Source organism: Diadema antillarum, unplaced genomic scaffold (genome assembly GCF_040938485.1).
Source record: "Diadema antillarum isolate AM-2024a unplaced genomic scaffold, OU_Dant_1.0 seq00001808_RagTag, whole genome shotgun sequence".
Lineage (NCBI taxonomy): Eukaryota > Metazoa > Echinodermata > Echinoidea > Diadematoida > Diadematidae > Diadema > Diadema antillarum.
In genome coordinates, this window is record NW_027272483.1 from 288831 (window position 1) to 313451 (window position 24621).

At 40.2% G+C, this 24621-nt stretch overlaps 1 protein-coding gene across 1 annotated transcript; it reads left to right on the plus strand.

The window, feature by feature from the left end:
• Positions 1–244: 244 nt before the first annotated feature.
• LOC139712453 (transcriptional repressor NF-X1-like) lies at positions 245–21570 on the plus strand. The gene is made up of 19 exons (XM_071624270.1): positions 245–381; positions 1566–2796; positions 3404–3643; positions 4574–4723; positions 5501–5600; positions 6409–6620; positions 7409–7632; positions 8466–8574; positions 9407–9606; positions 10393–10497; positions 10910–11029; positions 11969–12057; positions 13237–13341; positions 14104–14145; positions 14857–14949; positions 16295–16361; positions 17324–17469; positions 19057–19164; positions 21413–21570. The coding sequence occupies exons 2-19, from the start codon at positions 1581–1583 to the stop codon at positions 21504–21506; spliced, it is 3420 nt and encodes a 1139-aa protein (XP_071480371.1). The 5' UTR covers positions 245–381; positions 1566–1580; the 3' UTR covers positions 21507–21570.
• Positions 21571–24621: the final 3051 nt, after the last annotated feature.

Genomic DNA, 24621 nt, shown 5'->3' on the forward strand with positions numbered 1-24621 from the left:
TGTGTGAGAATGTGTGTGTATGTCAAAGAGCTGTGTGTGCATGGTGGGATCGGGAAGGTTGTACCGTATGAGTGTGTGCTGATGATTCCGGTCGATGTCACCGTGCCGTGCGTACTGTACACACATGATCTCGGCACTGGTGTGTCGGTCTGCAAAAGCGGCGATAAAAAGAGACAAGTGCTATCTAGTGACGGTGGTATGGTGCAATCCGGACGGTGACAGTATCACGTCATTGTCCATAATTATCCGGGTTGCTGGTCGATTTAGAGTGAAGCGTAGACTTAAAAATTATCTCAGTCATCCTAAAATCATTTCCGACAACTTGACGCGTTTTTCTGCTACAGCAGGTGGTAAACGTGCGTACAGAATTGGCCAAAAGAGGTAAGATCAAGAGCACACTCTCACTGACACTGCACTGCACTGCGTGCATGCTACGTATATGATAATAAGGGCCTACTCGTTTGTTCCTGATCAGGTCAGTCAGTCAGTGCAGTTCTACCACATTGCCTTTAGCTAGTTAGGAGTGCAGTGCAATATAACAACAAAAAGTAACGATGAATTCAGTGATCTATCCTAGCTAGACATGCCAACAATACCCCACTAGCCCGTTCTAGCGTTCATAATGAAAGTAATTACTGTCTAGTGGGAGTCTCTGACTTCTGTTGTTGTGCTTGTGTAGTTGTGGTGTACAAATTCCTAACCTTCCTCCAGGCACTACGAATATGTTTGACAATCTAACGTTAGGTGCTGTTATGTAAGTGTTACACATGGCTTTGCCACGTTGGCCTTTGCATTTGTTGGATGAGCAGAGTGATGAGGTTAAATTCATGGGCTATCTAATTTACACTGTACTGTATAGCATGGTGTCGGTGATTGTAGTCGGTGTACAGGTACAGACTACAGTATCCAGCAGACATGCAGCAAATTACCTTCTTGTTGACTTCTATCTCAAAGGTGGTAGATGATCTTCTTGTGCCAGGCCTGCAGAGACTCCAACCCCAAGCACCTTCTGATCCGGAGATTCTCCCGCCCGACACCCCTAGCAAACGGGAGACTCCAAGTTGATGTGTGCGAAGCGCGAAGTTCCTAGGATTCTAGATGTTCTCTGGTGCTATCTAAGGCTTATTTTTTCAACATACGATAGAAATAAGTAAGAAATGCTTTCCACCGGGAGACACAGAGCCAGGGCGGGAGAAATCAAATCTCAAACGGGAGAACGGGAGATTGTGCAAAAATGGGCTTTCGGCGGGAGATCTCCCGTCGAAAACGGGAGAGTTGGAGTCTCTGGGCCTGTGTTGTGGCAGTGGCAGTGGCAGCAGATGATTTAGTCTGAACTTTAGTCCATCAACAGACTTGGTTTTGTTTTGAAGTACCAGATAAAATAGATCCTATTAAATTATCAGATGTGCTAACATCCAGTTTTGAAATGCAGTGGATAACTGTAAGTTGATATAACATCAGTGCTCACATCCAGTTTTGAAATGAAGTGGATAATTGTAAGTTGATATAACATCATCATCATCATCAGTTTTATAGAGAAGTATTCATTGCTGTTCTCCTTTCAGACTGCTCGGAAAATCATGGCTTCATCTTTAGAGTTTGTTGAGGGAGACAGAGGAGGAAGGATGTCACAACAGGATCAAACCTACGGTAGACAGAACAGCAGAGGGAGATATCCACAAGGCAGCTATGGTGGCTATGGTAGAGGAGGAGGCTACCAGGGGAATTATCAAAGAGATTACCGGGACAGGGGACAAAATTATTATGATGGTGGAAGTGGTTATGGCAGAGATGCTGCACCGTTTGATAGCTATGGACAGGAGCAAGGCTATCGCCATGGCAATTGGCAGACAGATCACTGGAGGACCGATCAGAGAGATTGGGATAGAGCCGGAGGTGAAACAGAGAGGTGGAGATGGCAGGACAGCAGGCAAGACCAGAGAGGGGGGAGGGGAGGGAGGGGGAGGGGCAAGAGGGGTAGAGGTGGGAGGGGCCAGTCGAGGAATCCTCAAATGCAAACAAGAGAAAATCGGGAATACCAGGATTACAGTCAGACAGAAGGAGGTTCAGATTCGCACTCCAGATATCCTCAAAGACCTGCAGACTCCGAGATTGGACAGGACTCATATGGCGGCGCAGACAACACGGGGTATAATGAACGCCATGAGCAGCAGGGCAGGAGGGGTGGTAAGCCGAGAGGGCGGGGGAGGGGAAGAGGAGGGCAGAGAGCAACCCACCCTCAAACTGGTACATCCCAGTACAATCTTCAGTATGGGGAGTCGAATAATCGTGGAAGTGCTGATGGATCAGCCAACTCCAGGCAGTACAAGCACCCAGAGGAGCTTTTCTTTACGCGGCAAACTTCATCAGACAGGGAGTCTGTTGGCAGTGCAGAGTCAAACGCCACTTCTCAAGGCATGGACAAAAGGCGAGGTAACAAGGATCGACCCAGAGGGAAATCCGACCTCAACAGCGGGAACAGATTCAACGACGCGGAGGGTAGGAGCAGGTCGGGATCCAACGCCAGTCAGAAGGGAGAGCGTCAGGACAGAAGGAAAAGCGGGGGCGGTGCGGGGAGGCAATCTGCCCAGGGCCGACAAGTTGCCAAGAAGTACAGCAGCGAGACTCAGACCGGCGCCCTCATTGAGCACCTGACGTCAGGGACCTACGAGTGCCCCGTGTGCTGCGATAGGGTCAGGTGTGAGGCCAGAGTGTGGAGCTGTAAAACCTGCTACGTGGTCTTCCATCTTGGCTGCATCAAGAAGTGGGCTAAGTCACCTGCAGCAACAGCTGAAGGTAATTTTTAATATCTCCTCTTTCTTGTCCAAGAATTGGACAATAATCTCTGCTCTTGTCCATGTATCTCTGCTCTTTCTTGTCCAAGATGACAGTAGATTTATTGTTGAAATATCATCAGCAGTTTTCATGACCATCACTATGTCAGTGGCATATAATCTAAAAGATAGTTGGGAGACAAAAAGGATACATTTCAGTGCTGTTTCAGAACAGAGGGGCATTGATGTCAGATATTAATGGAGCTTCACTTTTTAATTTTTCTGCTTGTACACCGGTTTCTGGAAAGAACAGACTAGTCACAAGTCACATGGCTAATAGCTCAGTTTTCATTAACTTTTTTACTGTGCTGCAGAGGGTAAAAGTATAAATCACCATTCAACTTCCCAATCATGCATTTGAGCTTTTTCAAAACACAGAGCACTAGCATCGTAGTGTCCTCTCAGCTCAAGTGACCTGTGCCTGTAATAGGTATGTCAAAAACCTGTGTGGTATGGTCTGTTTTGTTTTGTATTCAAAGATGAAGAAATGTGCAGCATAAAATCCATTCCACAGTGCTATAGTTTCACTTCAAATGAGACATTTAGCATTTCATTTCATATACCTTCAGGTACTGATGGCTGGCAATGCCCGGCCTGTCGTGGGGTGGAAATCAAGATCCCGCACGTCTACTTCTGCTTCTGCGGCAAGCAGCGAGAGCCCCCCTGGGAACCTGGGGAGACACCCCACAGCTGTGGGGAGGTGTGTCGTCGCAAGCGCCCCACCTCCTGCCCCCATCCCTGCAACATTCTGTGCCACCCCGGCCCTTGCCCGCCCTGTCCCTCCAATGTCCAACAGAAGTGCTTGTGTGGTGAGTTGTGTTTGGTGATCAAACATTAATTTTTGTTTTCCCTTTTTGTTAGTAAGGATGTAGGCAGGTAGGCAAAGCATTCATTTTGACAATGTGTACCGGAATAATTTTTTTTCTTTTTTTTTTGGGGGGGGGGGGGGGGGGAGGGAGGGGGGAAGAGTTCTGTCTTTCTATGAAGAGGTCATCCAGTCTGTGAAACCCCTGGATATCAAGAAGATAAACAACCTGTCTGTATTGTCTAGGACAGGTAGAGCCACAGAACTCTGCCTGCTTTTGCTTAGAGTCTGTGTGTCAGCCATAACAGCAAAGAAATTAAAGTCAAGACTTAAAACTTGTTTGCCAGTTTGTATGAGTAAATCCATCATAAGAATGAAGAAAATGGTATAAATTTGTAGATATATCAAGGCTGCACACTGGCACTGGTTCGCCGGTCCAGACCAGTAAAAAATCACTGTTGGACCAGTAACTTTCTCAGAAATGGACCAGTAAAAAAATGGAAAAACTGGGTACCTACTGGTTCGACCTATCCATTGGACCAGTAGAAAAAAAAATGGGTTAGTGTGCAGCCCAGAATATGTTTTGAGTGGGCTATTTTCATAACGTACAGTGTATGTTGAAGTCGATACACGCAAAGACATAGTTTTGTAACCAAGATGGCAATTTGGGGTTTCCCCATTCAATGCTATTTCCTGCTACTTCACTGTTGTTTGGAGTCAACATGTTGGAACTTCCTTCTGTACTTGTTCAAATGTCACATGTCTCTTTCCTGACCAAGGGCCTTGATTCACCAGTGGTATTCATTACAGTCTGTTTGTTGTTGTTATTGTTGGGTTTTTATTGTGGGGGGGGGGAAGAATTATTTTTTAAGGTGCACATGGTATGTGCAAAGGTTAAAAGTAATTCCTCCTGATTCTTGATCCCGCCACACAGGCAAGACACAGCAGACAGTGCGATGTGGCAGCCAGAAAGAGATACGTTGCCAGCAGCCGTGTGAGAAACTCCTCAACTGTGGCAGCCACTCTTGCCAGGAGATCTGCCACTCGGGACCCTGCCAGCCCTGTGAGGAGGTGGTGGTGCAAGGTACATATCTGTGATTTTTTAAAGTGCAGATCAACTCCACGACCGTGATATCATCACTCTCATCTGATTTGCATGTGTTTTGCAACCAATATTGTGATTCAATGAATACACTGGTAATGTTTGAATTCAGTAACTTTCGTATTTTATGTCAGATTTTGATAGAGCGTTTATATACAGCTCTGTGTATCTGATTGTACCTTATTGGCTTCAACTAGAACTTTAAGCGCAGGTGCAACATGTGCAAGGATACATTGTGCTTCCACACATATACATGTATGTATTACACTCAGCTTCACACAGTCCTGTTGTCATTTTCCTTTTGCTGGTTAGACTATTCTACCACTTACGGTTTATAAATCGATTATTATACAGGTTGTATCTAACGTTTGTCAAATTATGCATGGCTATCATTTTATTCTAGCTTGGTATTCTTTCTGTGAGAAATGCGTTGTACACCATAGCTTTTGACAACCCCTGATGAATTTTTGCCTCAATGTAACTACTTTGTCGATGATTAGAAGTGTAGGTGAATATGAAAAAAGAATGGATGTTCTGGATACGCAAAGATTTTTAAGAGTACGCTGCACATCTAAATGACATCCGCATCGAAAATTAAGAGGGACATTTGATTCATTTATGGTCAGTTGTTCAAGGCTTACATGTAGCCAAGGATGCCCCCCCCCCCAAAGTAACTCACTGTCAGCCCCTCCTCCCTGAGTGCTAAACTAGTGGTGCATTGATTCTCCTGCGTTTCCATGGTAACCCATTCTCCTCCAGCCTGCTACTGTGGAAGAGCCAAGCGAGAGGTTGCGTGCACAGAGGAGACTGCGAGGGAGAATCCGGCTGGGAGCTACTCCTGCATGACGGTCTGCGGCAGGTGAGTCCCATTTCTCAAATTGGACCTCGGAGGCAGGAGGGGTCACTTGCACTCTTTCACACACACCCCCCCCCCCCCCCCACCCCCGTACAAAACAAGATGGAATAAAAGCAAACAAACAAACAAAAACTTGCAAACAAACAAAAACTTACAACAAATCAAACCCAGTGAGTCATCAAAAAGTATGTGTAAGAAAAAGTATTGAATGAATTAGCAACAAGTGGACTGATGATTAAATGAATTCATCAATGAATAAGTTAATAAGTGATTTTTTTTTTTCCAGTGAATGTACCTATGGACGAGGACGTAAACAAACATCTTAAATTGGCTAAGGAGTGTTTTGTCTATGACTTTACAGGAATGAATATGAAGTGATTAAATCAATTTGTTGCTACAACCTGATGTGATGTTTGATATTGTGCCCATGGGAGTGGAATTAATCCTCCACTTCTCCTTGTGTTCCTCCTACTTCTTTCTTCCTGCTTTTTAATGTTCGTGTGCATTCCAATGGCACACATCAGCAAAAGGAAATAAGCCAAGAAATTTACAATTAGACTGTACAATTGCCATAGTGAATATGAACTTTTTTTTTGTAACCATCATCACTTATCTATTGCATTCATTACAACATTTTTGTATTGACATATAATTTGAAACTTGATTTGTAAACAATCCACTAGAGCAGAGCACTATGAGTTATGTTACCACAAAGTTCATCATGTTCATGATATTTTATATGACGGTTGCCCTTAATGCATTGAGTCTTTGACCAACCTTTAACCTTTTAATGCATGGATTTGTTTGACAGGACACTGGACTGTGGTCACCACAGCTGCGAGGATTTCTGCCACCAGGGCCCCTGCGAGCCGTGCGGTCTGGACCCCGCCCGCATCACCCACTGCCCCTGTGGTCAGACCCCCCTCTCACTCCTTGAGGGCGGGGCTGAGAGGACCGCGTGTACAGACCCCGTCCCCACCTGTGACAAGAAATGCGGCAAGATGTTTCCTTGCGGAGGAAGAGGTCTGTATCAAAACATCTTTAGTGATCATGATAACCCTTTCCTTCAATTTTTCTTTCTTTATTTCACTCTCTCTCTCCCTGTGCAGTAAAGGTTTATGTGATACAAAGTAGGCCCTACTTCGTCTTCGTAGAAGTAGTCTGCTTCCCTTCAGACTTGAGAATTTTTGCAGAACTTACACAGTTTGTGCCATTGGACAGGGCATGATGTGCTAATATTATGTATAAGTATCATGAATGTAGAGGAGAATATACCTGAAGGAGAAAATCATATTCCATCAGCACAGTGGAGCAACAGGGAGATATGTGAAGAGTTTGTTTGCAAAAACCTGAAAGTCCATATTTGCCAAATGGAGATATTTGCAATTAAAGGTCAAGAAAAATAAAGAGAATAATAAGAAAAGTTTTGCTTCTTTTGACCATAACTTCAAAAATGTACCTTTATATGTAGTGACAAATATATCATTTAAAAGGTATTATTTTGTACTTTATGACAGAGACCGTACTTCGAAATCTTAAAAAATGGACTTATTGGTTTTTGAGAACAAACTCTTCATATCATGTCCTTTGAATGTCCGCTGATTTGAAGTCACAGGTATCATCTGAAAGGACTTTCTGTTTTGAGAAAAATCAGGCTTTTCTGCCATGAACAATGAATCATGTTTCAGCTGTACTTCACTGATGTGTCTTACAGTGCTCAATATTTGGTTTCTAGATGTGCGATAAATCACTGCTACTACCATCTATTATTCTTTTGAGCGATTCTGTTTCCATACACTTCTTACACATAGATACACACAAGTGTGAACAGACGTGCCACACCGGTCCGTGTCCACCCTGTGAGCAGACGTCCATGATCAAGTGCCGGTGCGGTCATCGCTTCGTCGATGTGGCCTGCAGCGAATTGCAGGCGGCAGTGAAGGCGGAGGGCGGTATGGCGCCCCCATTGTGCGACAGGAAGTGCACCAAGAAGAAACAGTGTGGACGGCACAAGTGTGGCCAGCTGTGTTGTGTGGTGAGCAGTGCAAGCCGTATATTCTCTCCGAAATTATATACTCTTGTGGGATCTGTTACACCCTTCAAAGCAAGTACTTCTATGTAGATTCTTTATATGTTCATACTGTTCCGTGACATTTGGTACTGCAGCAGTTGCTCCTGTGAAATATCTGCACGCTTAGCCAAACGTAAATTCTTCCAACAAACATTACCCTAAGCCTAATCCTAATCCTCACATCAAACTAAACCTAAAATGCTTTCGCAACCCTAACAAAAAGTCCTTGGAGAAAATAAGACTGGAGCAATTGTTGTAGGAGCAAATGTTTCGTCACCATTTCATACACAAGGTGTTTATCAATTCTCCTATTTGTTGTGTGCCACAATTCGCACATTCAGTATGTGATATGTTTATGATTTACTTGTAAAGTGTTGATTATAGAACAATAAAAAAACCCAGAAAAAAGCAATTTATCACAGTGTAGCCAAGATTTACAGGTTGTGTTTTTCATGTGGGTAATTTGTCAGTTATCTTTGTTTTTTGGAGTAGGGTAAGTAGAAATAAGTGTTATTAGTCAAATGAAGTGCTAGACCTATTGCTACATTGATATTAATGCTATAAAACAGACAAGCACCCAGGGACCGTCAGATTTTAATTCTCCATCCCCTTAGCAGTACAAGTGTGGATGAATCTGGATGAAGTGCCTATAGACACCACCATTGTCGCCAAGGGACTTGAACCACAAACCTTAAGGTTTAGAGTCTTTGTTCGTATCCCACTGAGCCACAAAAGTACCTCAACTGTCGTACCATTCTGCAAACTTTGTGACAACTTCTCCTTTGCTCATATGACAGGAGGAAGAACACCTGTGCCTTCAGCAGTGTGGGAGGAAGCTCAAGTGTGGAATACACACATGTGAGGAGCCGTGCCACATTGGAAACTGCCCACCGTGCCTGCATGCAAGTAAGTCATCCCTATCATAAACTTAAACATCCCTATCATAAAGACCTGGTACTGTAAAAGTGGAAATTTTCACTGTGTTGAAATTTTTGCGCATTTCGTGCAACCAGAAACTAGCGCGAAAATAAAAGCACACAAACATTTTTGCTTGCCATATTTTCCTGTACTTGGTGTCTTGATTCCGCGGAATTAAAAACACACGAAACTCTTTTTACCTGGCCAAGCGCGAGAAATTAGCCGTGCGAAAATATCCACTTTCACAGTAGCATGGGGACACCATGGAATGGGAAGGCTGGCCCAGCTCGGATATCTTTGAGAATCCCTATAACAAATTGTTTACAGCTTTATCACTGATCTCTGTAAGTACATACACAGCTGAAGAATTTCGTTAACTGAGGAGCATATGCTTTAATGCATGTATTTGGTGTACCAAACCGAACCGAGCCAAAAGTGGACCACTTCCCAATGTGCTCCAAAAGCGTACCAAAATGGTACCAGAAGTTGGCATGTGAAGAATGCACGTAACACACACACATACGTCATCATGCAAAGATATCATTGTCTTTGCTCGGGGAAATCTGTAAGTAGCGTAGCACGCCAGGTGAATGACCTTGTTGGCACAAAATGTGTGACCCCCACTAAGAATAACTCATGAGGTACGCTTCTCCACAGAGCACTCGAACGCTCCAAATCTGGCACAACACGGTATTGTACACCATAGTTTTGTTCTCTTTGGTTCGCTTTTGAGTGCTCGAACGCACCGAAGACCGTTTTCTCACAGACCTGTATTGAATCATGATTGATACATGCCACTCCTACCTTTGTTAACCTCCAGGTTTTGATGAGCTGACCTGCCACTGTGGCACGGAGGTTATGTTTCCCCCGATCCCCTGCGGGACCCCGCCCCCAGAGTGCCGCCAGCTGTGCAACCGGCGGCACGACTGTCAGCATCCGGTCAGGCACCATTGCCATAGCGACGAGAAGTGTCCGCCTTGCGTCGAACTGACCAGCAAGACTTGTATTGGAGGTCACGAGGTAACAACACTTCGAATTTTTCATCTTTTCAGCAAAGGATTGTCACTATCAATATGTATGACAGTAATGCTTAGAACAGGACTTATCATGATAGTAATAATGATGATTGATATCAATGATGATATTAGGACTGATAGTGGTGATTGTGATGACTGCATTTATTCTTAGGAGGCAGTACATGGATATGTGCGAGTATGGAGCATTGAGATGTGATTAAGAATCCTGTTTGTCATTAGTGAGGGTGCATAAGACTGTAATTGAATCCATTACTGAAAAAGCATAAATTTTTTCCACAAAAAGTTGTGATACTTGGCCAGGTGATATGAATTTTGTGTGTTTCATTCCACGCAATCAAAAATAAGATAATATTGCATAATTGTCAATATTTTGTATTCATCAAGTTTATTAATCCTTCTTCAAAAATCCTGTCAGTTTTACAAAAGAATAATGTATTTTATAATATGTTTGTCATGAAATTGCAGAAATAAATGAATATCAAATATCAAATATCAAAAATATCAAATAACATGCAAAAAAAACATGCTCGCTTTTATTTTCGTGCTAATTTCTTGTTGCCAAAAAAAAAGGTGAAAATTTCCACTTTAACAGTATGTTTAATCTGGAATGACCATAGATGTAATATCATGTAGCCATTTTAGTTTTCTCCTCCCCCCCCCCAAAAAAAAAAGTGTAGTATTGCTGTGAAAGTGAAAGTAGAAAATCTTATTCACACCACCTAGTCCATTGTCCAACCACTTTGTCCATTGTGACCCTTTTGGCACTAAGGTACGCTACAACATTCCATGCCATGTCCAGGGGATATCCTGTGGACGTCCTTGTGGCAAACAGCTTCCATGTGGCTACCACACGTGCCTCAAGACGTGTCATGCAGTAAGTATTGTGACCACAGACACTGCATTTCATATAAATTTGCCTTTGTGTCTGTGTCGGTGCTTCCTTGTGTTGTCTGTGTTTGTGCTTGTGCTAGTTTTTTTGTTGTGTGAGTATGTATGTGTGTGTGTGTTTATGAATGTGATTCTCTGTGTTTGTATTTGTGTTTATGTTTGTGTGTTTGTGTTTGTGTTTGTGTTTGTGTTTGTGTTTGTGTTTGTGTTTGTGTCTGTGTTTGTGGCCCTGGTCGTGGTTGTAGTTTTGTATGTGTTTGTGTGCTGAAAACTAAAATAGTTACGTATCTTGTCATTGCCTGTGCTGCTTTATGGAAATAAGACATTGCCTAGAAATAGGATAGCTAATGTGCAGATGAGATTGCCCAGTGATAACAAGCATCTTCAATTTTTTCCAGGGGGAGTGTAACCCAGAGTGCAAACAGCCCTGTAAAGTGCGTCGACCAGACTGCGGACACCCCTGTGGTGTGACGTGCCATGTGGGATGGCCCTGCCCTCAAATCACCTGTAAGGCAAAGGTGAGTAAATTTAGTCACGACGGGGGAGATCCATAGAACTGAGACCCTCTAAGACTGTCCATATGTGACCGTGCATCACAAAACAAACAAAAAGTTGCATGCATTGATTTTGTGTGAGGACTTTCACAAATAAGTGAAATGGGTCAACCTCGATAGTTTTTAGTATTTCATATTTTCTGAAAGACCAAATCTTGTTCTTTATTGTGCTAAAGTTTGGGATCATAAAACAGTCAGGAAATTGTGTTTTTAGCAGTTTTTCTTGAGCACTTTTTTGTAGAGCACTGTGAGAAGGTGTGTCTTGAAGAGTTCTCTTTTCATTTCTTCAAAACCCTTTGCACATTCTTAACTTTCAACTCTAATAAAACTTTAGGAAGGATAATGCTACTGCTTTGAAAGTTGGCAGTAATCATGGACAAAGGATGTTTATAAAGCATGCCCAATTTCAGCTTAATCTGATAATTCCTTAATTGTTTATTATCCGATGGTTTACGTCCTGTTTTTTGTCACATTCATCGCACAGCTAGCACGGATTGCTAAAGATTAAGCGCTTGAATAGACCCTGTACTTCAGAGCCTCTTTTGTCAGTTCACACTTTTCCACAGTGTGTGCTTTCTTTCCAATATTTAGATAGGTTAGGAGTGTCCATTTGAGCTGAGATATACATCATTTTAAAGCTTAGAGTCTGCTCTTTCAGAATCTGCCCTTAACTAAAAATCCGTGTCTGGCGACTTCTTGTTTTTGTGATGCAGGGTCACATATGTTAAAATGAGTGCTTAAAGTTCGATGTACATGTAGGGATGATTGCATAATGTAGTGGCTATCATTAGCTGGGTTCATTACATAGACACTTATGCATTTCAGCATTGTAGTTGATAATGTAGAGAGCAGAGAGAAGTGCCATGAATCTCACTCACCCCCTCTGGACTCTCCACTTCACAGGTGAAAATGAGTTGTCCGTGTGGTAGACGCAGCCAGATGATGGAGTGTCAGGCCAGTGGGAATGATACCATCACCAAGGCCATGCAGAAGTGAGTCTCCCAGTGAACAAGAAACTCCTTTCATTTTGATATGCCGATGATGATGATGATGATGATGATATGATGGTGGTGATGATGATGATGATGGTGATGGTGATGGTGATGGTAATGGTGTTGATGGTGATGGTGATGGTGATGGTGATGGTAATGGTGTTGATGGTGATGGTGATGGTGATGGTGATGGTGATGGTGATGGTGATGGTGATGGTGATGGTGATGGTGATGATGATGGTGATGGTGATGGTGATGGTGATGGTGATGATGATGGTGATGGTGATGATGATGGTGGTGATGGTGGTGATGATGATGATGTTGGTGATGATGATGGTGATGCTGTTGATGATGGTGATGATGATGGTGATGATGCTGCTGCTGCTGCTGATGATGATGATATGATGGTGGTGATGATGGTGATGGTGATGGTGATGGTAATGGTGTTGATGGTGATGTTGATGATGATGGTGATGGTGATGGTGATGGTGATGGTGATGATGATGATGGTGGTGATGTTGGTGATGGTGATGGTGATGGTGATGGTGATGATGGTGATGTTGTTGATGATGGTGATGATGGTGATGATGCTGCTGCTGCTGCTGCTGATGATGATGATGATGGTGATGCTGTTGATGATGATAATGATGGTGATGCTGTTGATCAAGATGAAGTTGATGGTAGTGGTGTTGGTAGTAATGATGATGGTAGTAAAGGCGATGGTGATCAGATAGAGGCAAAGTAGAAACAACAACAGCATTCATGAGCCTCAAGAGTTTAATGATGATAACAACAACAATAACAAAGGACTTCTTGTATTTATGAAGAGCTTACTGATAAATAACCAGCCATTTTTATCTTTTTAGAAGTCATCAGAAAAATGCTGCAAAACTTTTATAACTATTTCAGTTCACTATCATGTAGACATGCAGTACCTTTTGTGCCTTTGTGATATGTGTTTATGTCAGATGTCCACACAGTCAATGTTCAAATGAAATTGTGCAATTATCCACCTAGTCCAGGTTTACTCTGTGATTAAACTGTGTTACCCATAAATTATGGTATTGTTTTTGACAGTGTGTAGACCTCCTGCACGCTCTGATGAAATAAACGACAAAGAGTGTTCAGTCATCACTTTCTTTGATATATGATTTTCTAAACCTTGTTCCCGTCCCCCAGGTTGACCGTGTCCAAGCTTGCTGGTAAGATCCAGACCCTTCAGCAAAATGAAGATCTGGACATTCGTGACATGACAGGTGCCAAGGGGTCTGTTAGGGCTAGCAGGTAAGCCCCTCTGTGAGTCTTGCCCTACCTACTATTTTTGACCTGACTTTTGTTGTGATTGATTCTGATATTTCTTGTAAACTCTTAGGTTGCATTTTCCTGTGTGTTATTAGTTGAGTTTTTACATTTACACCATGTATCTGTGCCAAATGCATTGGTTATTTGACGATTCACAAATCGTCGGGTGCCCGTGCATTGGCCGCTAATGCAATACAAATTGTATTGCGTTAGCGGCCAATGCACGGGCACCCGACGAAATGTAGTTCACGATTAAATTTTGCATGTTATACAATTTCTTTGTAATCATGGTCAACATAAGAATGACTTGATGTATATGTTCATAAGATTTGGATGGCCTGTGTTTGGCTGTGCAGAGAAGAATACTTCAGTTTGTTGATCATGATTTCAATGATCTCTCTGACAAGATTTTGGTTCAGACTTTCACATTAATGCAACCTCCCTCCCCTCCCCCCCCCCCCCCCAAAAAAAAAAAGAAAAAGAAAAAGAAAAAAATAATAATAAAAAAATCAGTAGGCATTTGCCAAAAGAAAAGTACTCATCTGTTCTGAATAAAGCTCACAATAATGTTAGTGATGAGAGTTTTGTTTTGTTTTTTATTCTGAGCCAAACAGGAAAGTCAAAGGAATGTGCAGTACATGTAAGGGGAAGATGTGTGAAAGGGAGTTGTGGCTGGGTAAGGCAAACATGCGCACATTCTGTTAGCCCTTGATCACTCTGTGTGGTATTGTTTACTGTTAACAGGCTTCAGTGTGATGAGGAGTGCAGTATCCAAGAGAGGAACAGGTTTGTGTCTCTAAATTTTGCTTGAAATATTCATGTCAGGGGCTGCAAAACGTTGCTCTCCCATAACATATGATTTCTATGTAAACAAAGGCATTGAATGACCTAGCTCCATGCTGAGTTTTCAGTCAAACTAAAGGGAACCTGCAGGACAAATACTTTCAGAGAAGAATCAAACTTTATTGCCTGAACTAATGATCTATGTGTTCTGGTTTCTTAGTGACAGTGTCCGATGAATTAATTTGTTGTTAGAATGTGACTCATTTCACCTGATATAAAAGAAGTATATATGTTTGATAAGCACATACAGAACAGCTTTTACCACCAAGGGGAAACTCATCCTATTCAGTTGTCTTCCCCCCCCCCCCCCCCCCCAAAGTCTGATGCTATTGCAGAAGGTGTGTTACATGCTGGTCAGAAAGTCTTCACAGGTTCCTGTGTTGTTGGATACTAGTTTAACTTGTTGAGGAAGGACTGATTTTGCTACAACACGCAACCTCCATAGACACTTGCCCGAGTATACTTGTGACTCGTCCTCAATGGATTAAAGGGATGGTATGGTATTGGTTTAGATGAGGATTCAGCTTTTATTTTTTTGTGACATGCTCAGAAACCAATTTATAAATGTTAAATTTGATGAAAATCAGGTTTGAAATGGCTGAGATATCCAAAAACTAAGTAAATCCGTGTTTTATCTGTGTTTCCTTGACATAGACGCCTTGCTGAGGCCCTTCAGATTAAGAATCCAGACCTCTCCTCCACCATCAAGACTACCAACTACAGTGACTTCCTCAAGGAGCAGGCCAGGTCAGTTTGGGGAGACAGACCTCATACTTAATATGATACTGTGAAAGAAACTTCTGCAATATTGTGTGTGTGTGTGTGTGTGTGTGTGTTGTTGTTGTTTTGTTTTTTTCCTGGAGAAAGAGAGAGAGAGAGGGGGGGGGGGGGGGGACACTGTTCCCGTTTCAATGAAGCTCATGTGTTTATGAGTTTGTGAGTGAGAATATTTCTGTACATATTTGAATACATTTTTAAAAATCTGCACTGTGAGATATTCCATTTAAATAGTAGGCCAAACCTTTAAAATTTGTCTTTGATGGCAGTATTTTTCTTTCACCTATACTCTCGGCATTTTCGACTGTTTGCCAAGCAAACAGTATAAATTTGGTCAATTTCTCGAGATGCAAATGAAAGCATCAGAAAGGCCATGCAGTACCACAGAATAGGTAAGAAAACTAATCTTTGTAGACCAACATATATTTATAGCATTCAATTTGTGACTTTCATTCATGTATGGTTCCATAACAGTTTTTAATAGTACTGAAAATTGACATGACAGGCTTTTGGTACTACTACTGAAGGTATCTTGAAGATATGTTTTTGTCAGTGTTTGTTTGTTTGTGTATTTGTTTGTTTCCAAAATAACTCAAAAAGTTGTGAATGGATTTGAATGAAACTTGCAGGAAAAGTTGATAATGACACAAGGAATAGATTATTAAATTTTGGTAATGATCCGGGAATACATGTATGAATTTATGAAGGATTTCTTATCTTTTGGCAAATAGGGTCAATGAACTTGGGCGTTCAAGCTGCGCGTACTTGAGGTTTGCATACGCGCACTGATGCGAGTGCTCTGCTCAAGGCGCGGCGCGCAGCGGGAAGCCAATGAGGTAAATGCTCGGCTTCGTTATCATTGGGAAATTGGACGATTTTCAGCATGCATGTACGGGTGGAAATGACCTGCTTGGCGGAGGTCTGCGCTCTCTGAGTCCTTTTCTCGATCTATTTTGTTTTATTTGATGTATTTTTTGTTGAGAATTTACATGAAAAGATATAGAAATGAAATGAAATAAAGATATTATTCAAGGACTTTGTTATGAATGTATTACTGCACATTGTGACAAATAGCAGTATAATTACTAAAATGTTTCTGTTGGACAATAATGAATAAGGTAAGAAATGTGAGTTTTTGTCCATGTCTATTTTCTGAAATTTAAACTGATTTTCTCTGTTTATTCCTTTATTCACAATAAGCTACAGAAAGGGTATCCCCCCCCCCCCGTCCCCATTTCGTCTGATGCTGCTACTTTAGATTTCATGTCTATACTTTATTATATTCATTGTTGTTGTTGTTGTTTTTTCGCTGCAGGAAGCACCAAGGCTTTGTAGCTGCAATTGAGAAGGAATTATCTGCTCTTGTAGTGTCTGCAAAGAATGTAAGTAAAAAGGGATGACATCATTTATTCTTACAATCAGTGTTTGGGATTGAATTTACTGTTAAATTTGACATTTTTCTGTGAGTAGGTTCTCGCACTCAGCCTGGTAAGATGAATTTCTCATGTTTGTAATGCCATAGAATCAAAATGCGAATTACTAAATTGCATAGAACAAGGAAACAAAATTTTTCCTTTATAATCGTGCTCATTTCATATTTGGGATATGCTTCAATATTTCCACCCTGCAAAATTACTACCTGAAAATGAAAAATTTCCCATGATTTTGCAAATGAAAAAAAAAAAAGAGATATCTCTTTGATGAATATAAACAACTATTTTATTGTAGTGCAACATGCACTCGGCTTCGCCTCGTGCATGTTTCACAATTGTAAATACCCTCGAGTGCGCTACATCTCCACTAACGCACTCTATCCTGTGCATCATTTGTACAAGTGTATAATATGATATACAGTGTATGATATGATATATGATGTGATGTAATGTGATGTGATGCGATGTGATATATTATATCATATTATATGAGTATTTACCGTCTGCTCATTCATGGAGACAGACATTCAATTTTCACTGGTGACATATTAACAACAAAAAATATAGTACTCAAATACAATCATTCAAACTTGTATGCAATTACACACATATACATAATATATTGTTACATACATGTACGATTACAAGGATCATCATTACTCTTATCAAATTTCAAAAACAGACTATTTAAACCTGCACTTAGAACCCAATTAAAATTACCCTGTTAGTACTACTTACCACATAACTAACCACAATTAAAACACATTTTATAAACATAAATGTGTGTTTATCTCTGAAATCCAACATTCCAATTTCCATGATGACTAGCAGCATGTATAGATTTCCTGTCTTTTTTAATGAATCACAAAAACTATTTCACACTCACCTCCCTCTCTCTGTTTCTTGTACAGTCCAAGCAGTCCAGCCGCAGTCACGCCTTCCCGTCGATGATTCGCAACCATCGCCGCATCATCCACGAACTAGCCGAGTTCTACGGCTGCGAGTCGGAGAGCTACGATGAAGAGCCAAAGAGGAACGTCGTCACCACGGCGAAAAAGTGAGTCTGCTGTCCCAGGTTGATCATCTGTATGTCGTTTTCTCCAGTACAAGCATCATTTTATTCATGTGATCCTTTCCCAATAATATGGATGAGTTCAATAATTAGTTGAATAATAAAAAAACAACAACTGGAAAACAAACTCACTGTTGCAACATTTCGCCAATTATCAATTGGCTTCTTTGGTTTTTGATTCTCATTTTTATTTTTTTTTATTCAACTAATTATTGATCTTGTACTTCGACTCGATGAATGAGCAGAATTTACATCAATATGGATGAGAGTAGTAGCACTTTGTAATACCTTTTTAAGTAAATATATGCTTGTCAGAGTATGCACTAGTCAGAGTGCAGTATATATTGTACAAGTTTTTATACTTTAAGATATATTTCTACGGGGCTTAATTACAGTGTTGTACTTTAATTATATATGCCATCCCACAAAACGGGGTTTGAGATATTCATTCTGTGATGGTTAATGAGTATGAGCATGTAAGAATGTGTGAGATGTGTCTCTTGAGAGAAAAATCTTTGAAAAGTGAAGTACAGCTGTACTGTAACTACTGTATCCACCATATATCTCAGGAGATTTTTATTATTGAAAATTTTACAAGCCAGGGCCCTGTTTCATAAAGCGGTTTGTAAAGTTACGAACAACTTACGAGCGACTGGTGATCAATTTTGATGTGCTATACTTATCAGAATTTCCATAATTCAGCACAAGAACTGATCACCAGTCGCTTGTAAGTCGTTCTTAACTTTACAAACAGCTTTATGAAACACCCCCCGGGTGCTATTCGTGATTACAAGAACATGCAAAGATATTGTCTCTGATCCCAACAAGAATGCAAAGTGCGCACATACAGTACAGAGTACGTACTGTGTATTGGTACGCAGAACACAGTACATGAACAAGCTGCGAAGTAATGCATTTGTACTGTATTTCACGTTCGTGAATTTTGCAGCCAACTCGCAGAATTGTGGGGAAGTCCCGATTCGCAAAAAGTTAGGCTTGCTAAATATATGGCATACGCAGTGATTTTATTTTTGGGGAAGTTTCTTGCCAAAAGGTCAAAGGTTAAAAGGTAAAAGGTCAAGTGAAAGTGCTAAATTGCACTTTTTCCTCCATATCTCGAAAGTAACTCAAGGTATCATCATGAAACTTACATATTAATGCGTGTTCAACCTAACAGTGATTCTCTTTGGAACTGTGAGGTCGAAGGTCAAAGGCCAGGTTTAGATAATGCTATTTTCCCATTTGATACTGAAATTATACTTTTTCTCAATACCTTGAAAATTACTCAATGCATAAACTTATAAAAGGGTCAAAAGTCAAGTAAAAATTATCAGTTCCCCAAATACCTGCACTCTGACATTTTAATCATTCATCCAATTGAACCTAGTTCTAGGAAAGTGAACATTCAGCACATTTGTGTCAAACCTGTCATTTTAATATTTTGCCAATTGTGTGAAACTGTCATCACACATTGTCAAGACATTGTACTATAGACCTATTAGGAGAACCATGCATTATGGCGGAGGTTTGTGTTTGTTTCCTGACACTGATGCCTCCTCCTCTATCCACCAGGGGTAGATGTTTTATGCCAGCCATGACACTGACTGCCGTCATCCAGAGAGAATTGAACCCCAGGGCCCCTCTCCCGATCCCCCATCACAGCCAAGAGGACGAAATCAGGTAAGATCCAGCTGCTTTGATACTTATTAACCCATTGTGTGCCATGGTGCAAACTCCCTGTATGCCACATTATTACCTCTGCCAAGCAAGGAGGAGTTTTAAGTGCTAATTGGTGTTTGTTTGTCTGTTTGCAAAATATTAAACTCGAAAAGTTGTGAACGGATTTGAATGAAACTTACAGGAAACGTTGATAATGACACAAGGAATAGATGATAAAATTTTTATGGATTTTTAAAGGATTTTTCTATCTTTTAGCATATAGGGTCAAATAACTTGGAAGTTCTAGCTGCGTGTTCTGGAGGTTTACATGCACATACTGTATGCGCACTGAAATACATGTTCTGCCAATGACATAAACAAAAGGCTTCTATATTGGGAACTTGCATGCATGTTTTGTGAAAATGAGGTGCTGGCTTGGTGGAGTAGTTCTGAGACAGCAATGCCATGAGTGCTTTTGGTGAATATTCTGATTTTCAAAGCCATGTGAGCTTTCACAGAAGTGGGTGTGCTAGAATTGCAGTGCAGCAAAGTTGCAGAGAACATTGCAAGCTTTGCTCTGATGTAAATTTTATGACAACGCTGTGGCTATGACACTTTCAATGTACTGAAGCATAGTGCAATTTTTCAATCAGTTCGTGCACAGTCGTGCATTGGAACAAGATTGAATAAGCAAAGTTATTAGAAGTCATTGAGGTTGCATATGTTTTCATTAAAATAATTGTATGCACAACACATGAAATTTTAGGAGAAGGGGAGTCAAACGCTGTGTGACTCATTCAACCTTAGAATACCATTACTTATAGAATCTTAAGTGATGGTTTCACTGTACCATTTTTTTGACATTACTCTCCTCACAAGTCAAACATCTTGTGGAGTTTCTCATCCAACACTTGCATGCTCATGCACTTAAATTTACATGAAATTTCTTATGGCATGTAAATATATGAATATATACGTACATGTGTATATGTGTGTGTGTATATATATATATATATATATATATATATATATATATATATATATACATATTTTTTTTTTTTTTTTTAACTGTAACATCCAAATATTGACTGGAGTAAGTACAATTGTAGATCTGTATACTGTAAAACATGATATATTCGCGGCACAAAATATTCGCGAATTGGAGCCGACGGCCTTTTTCATGGCATGAAATTTTCGCGAATTGCCACAGGCGTTCAATGCGTATAGTGCAAACAAGAAATTTTGCGTGCATTTTAATTTCGCGAATCTTGGCGCTCGCGAAATTCGTGAAATTAAAATGCATGCGAACTTTCCTTGTTTTACAGTACCATGACAACTTTAAATCAAGATATTTGTGAATTAGCTTTGTTGGGAAAACCTTTCACTTTTTGCTCTTTCCTTTCATCACAAGTTTGTTTCTTCATCAAGATGGCAAAATTTATAGAAGCTAATAGATCACCTCTCCATTTAATGATTAATATCATTTTCCACTCAAATGATATGTCAATAATCCCTTTAGTCCACAATTGTGACCGTGCACCACAAAACGAACAAAAAGTCGCACACACTGGTTCTGTGTGAGGACTGAAAATAGATGAAATGGGTCAACTTAGCCAATCTTGACTTTTTCATATTTTCTGAAAGAGCAAGTCTTCTTCTACATTATGTTAAAATTTGGGATCATAAAACAGGCAGGAAAGTGTGTTTTATAGCAGTTTATCTCGAACTGTTTTTGGTAGAATAGTGTGATTAGGTTTGTCTATAGAGTCCCCTTTTCACTTCTTAAAAATCTTGGTGAACACACTCTTCACTTTCAACTCAAATAACTTATGAAAGGATGATGCTACTGCTTTGAAAGTTGAGATTAATAATGGACAGAATGTGTTGATATGGCATGCTCAGTTTCAGTTTAATCTGATAATCCCTTCATTATTGTTACTCTGGTGGTTTACATCCTGTTTTTTGTCCCATTCATCGCACAGCCAGCATGGCTTGGTAAAAATTTAGCGCTTCAATAGACATGGTACTTCTGAGCCTCTTTTCTCAGTTCACACTTTTCCCCGAGTGTGTGCTTTCTTTCCAATATTAGGATAGGTTAGGAGAGTCCATTTGATTTGAGTTATACATCATTTGAAAGCGTTAAGTCTGGTCTTTCATAATATGCTCTTAACTAAAATTTCATGTCTGGCGACTTTGTGTTCATTTTGTGATGCAGGGTCACAATTATTCTTACCTCCAAGCCTTTTGCATTTTTTTTTTTCCTGCCCAGATCTGCTGCCAAAGCCATCAAGCATTCCACGGACGTAGTCGGCTCCTCCTCTTCCAAGGACAAAGTCATTGACTACTTCGACATGACGAGCTAGTCAGGGCAGAGTCGCAACCTAGTCTTTCTGTCTTGCATCATTTTGACGTATACCCAGATTTTGTTTCTCTCAAGAGCAGTTATAAAAATGAAGCCATCGTGGAATGCCATGCGTTATGCGAGAAATATTTCACGCCCGTCACATTTCAGATGAGGTATTTAAATGTGTTCGGTGTATGGATGTTGAGGCATGCAGTGTACGTCAGAGCAGGATAACAAGTACAAATTTGTTTATGAACAAACTCTTGTGTTACATAGTGTTCAGGTACTCTCTGTGTAGTGTCTGTCAAATGGTTCAGGTTTGAGTTGGCAGCACATATGCCTTTGCAGAGCAAACCAAGGCAGGTGGCTCGACATAGAAAACAGTTGCTCTGCAAATTGATAAACGGGGTACACACACCACAGTATTCAGTTCATGGCCATCACGAACATAACCTCACAGATATATCATAGATATATATATATAGACATATGTACCAAGGCAACTGCTATGTCCTGGAAGCATATTTGGAAAGATGAGAGCAGATTTTAGAAATATTATAAATATTTTTTCAGTGAGTTTGAGCAATGTGACCTGTGCTACTTTGATAAATGGAAATGCCATTGCATGAAATTATCACTTATCTTGATGACTGCTGGAGTGCTACTGCCTAAAACTTTTTTTTTACCTCAAACTTTCATAGAATGGACAATGTACTTCCATCTCAACTCAATGTAGTGAACAAGTTCCCCTGTGCCAAGAATTTACGACGGCAGATTATTTCTGTTGCTGTACATGCGACCAGTAAGCAACAAATATGTTACGTACATGTACTTAAAACAGTACTTGTCCCTGCTTGTGATGTGCAATTTGAACTCAAATGAGAAGCAAGTGTCATAGATGGGGGGAAATGCATGAAACTTTTGAGGACATTTACTGTTGTTTTTTGTTTGTTTTTTAGAGGCAGGACCCAGCATGCATGAGTTTGTTCAACTTTGACCTCTTGTCAACACACAGTTTCAGACACTGTTGTTGTAAAATTGTTTTTCATCATTTGCAGAGCTTCATATATACAGTGCACTCCCGTTATAACGAAATGCTCGGGACCGGCAGTTTTCTTTCGTTATAACGAAATTTCGTTATAACCGAACAAATGCCATATATAACGAAAACAAGGAAACCACGTATATATATATCATATTCTGTTTGCTAAATACTCATCATACACTGCACAGCTATGTGAAATGTGATTGGATAACTGTATTACAATAATAAACGCAAGTTCCCCTCAGAAACTGTGCGTGACACAAGGAGCGAACACACAGTGGTGTGAAGCGTTTACCCGTGCAGAGACGCAATAAATGCTTGTTCCGCTACGTATTTTCGAAAGCAATTCGCATTTCGTTATAACGGAGCACATTTCTTTGTTTTTCTTTGTCTGTGGCGCTCGGAAAAGACTTTGTTAAAACGGAAATTTCGCTATAACCGTGTTCGTTATAAACGAATTTTGTACCATAGACTTTAATGGTGATAATTTTGGGACCAGAAGATTTACTTCGTTACAACGAAATTTCGTTATAACCGTGTTCGTTGTAACGGGAGTGCACTGTAATCATGTGTGGTATTTTATGACATGATGTCGCTGTAAGGGTTACGGCTCATAAAATGGTGGAGTTTTTCAGTAAAGCTGTACTGCCAGTACAAAAATTATTGCCTGTGAGTTTCACAAATTTGTCTGAAATATTGGAAGATACAGTGTATGCGTCTAAATAACATATACCCAATTTATTTTACTGTAATCTTACTCTTTTCTTTAGCTTTTTCAGTGGGCGTTGGGTGGGGTTTTCAGGAGAAGTGAAATAAATCTGCAGGATAAATCTTGTTCAGTCATCAGAAGTGTTCATAGATTTGTTTTTTACATAAATGTAGGCATCGTTCAAGCTGATTTATATTCACATCGACCTGCAATATTATTTACATGTCTTGAATGCTTGCGTAAAAGATCACTATGGGCATGCGAAGTTAGCATGAAATACCGGTATGTACGAAGTTGCATATTCTTAAGTGAAAGGTAAGTAAGGAAAGATATTTGTTTATTTTTAAGTCATCAGAAATCCAGTGGATAAGACTTGATTACATTTGCTTGTATGATATGATATCCAATACGATACATGATATGTGTACCTCCATAGACATTTGTTGTTTGTTTGTTTGTTTGTTTGTTTTAATGTAGACATGACACCTAAGCTCCCAGAAATGACATAAACATGCAAAGAAAGTGAAGGCACAATGATGTTATGCTGTGATTCACTTACATTGAGTTTGGCAGCAAACACAAGAAACATGTAATGAAAACAAAACAAAACAGAACAAGAACTTTTCTGAGACAAGGCCTTTTATTGTACACAAAGTTTTGCTGACAGTCATAATTTTGTACATTAAGTGTCTTTAATAGTACAAAAGGACGGATAAGATCATAACACTACAATCTACACTGAGAAATAATTATAAGGTTTCATACATTAAAGGACAAGTTCACCTTCATGAACATAAGGATTGAGAGAATGCAACAATATTAGTAGAACACATCAGTGAAAGTTTGAGGAAAATTGGACAATCGATGCAAAAGTTATGAATTTTTAAAATTTTTGAGTTGGAACCGCTGGATGAGGAGACTACTACAGCTTGTGAGTCATATGCGTACAACAGTATAAAGAAAATGTAAAAGAAAATTCAACATATTTTCACTTTTTTCGCATAATAAAAGAGCTCTTGACTTGCCTCTTTCTAAAGGCAGGGGGAATAATATTACCCATAACATTTGTCGGTAACGAGTCAGGGGAATGTGTACTTTTTTCAAAAGATGGCATTTTGTGAAATTCTCTTTATATTTTCCTTATATTGTTGTACGCATGTGACATCTAAGTTATTCATACACTGGAGTAGTCTTCTCATCCAGCGGTTACTGCACAAAAACTTCAAAAATTCATAACTTTTGAACGGATTGTCTGATTTTCCTCAAACTTTCAATGATGTGTTCTACTAATATTGATACATTATCTCAATCCTTATGTTTATGAAGGTGAACTTGTCCTTTAAGGAAGCTGTATAGAATTATAGCTGCAATATTTACAAA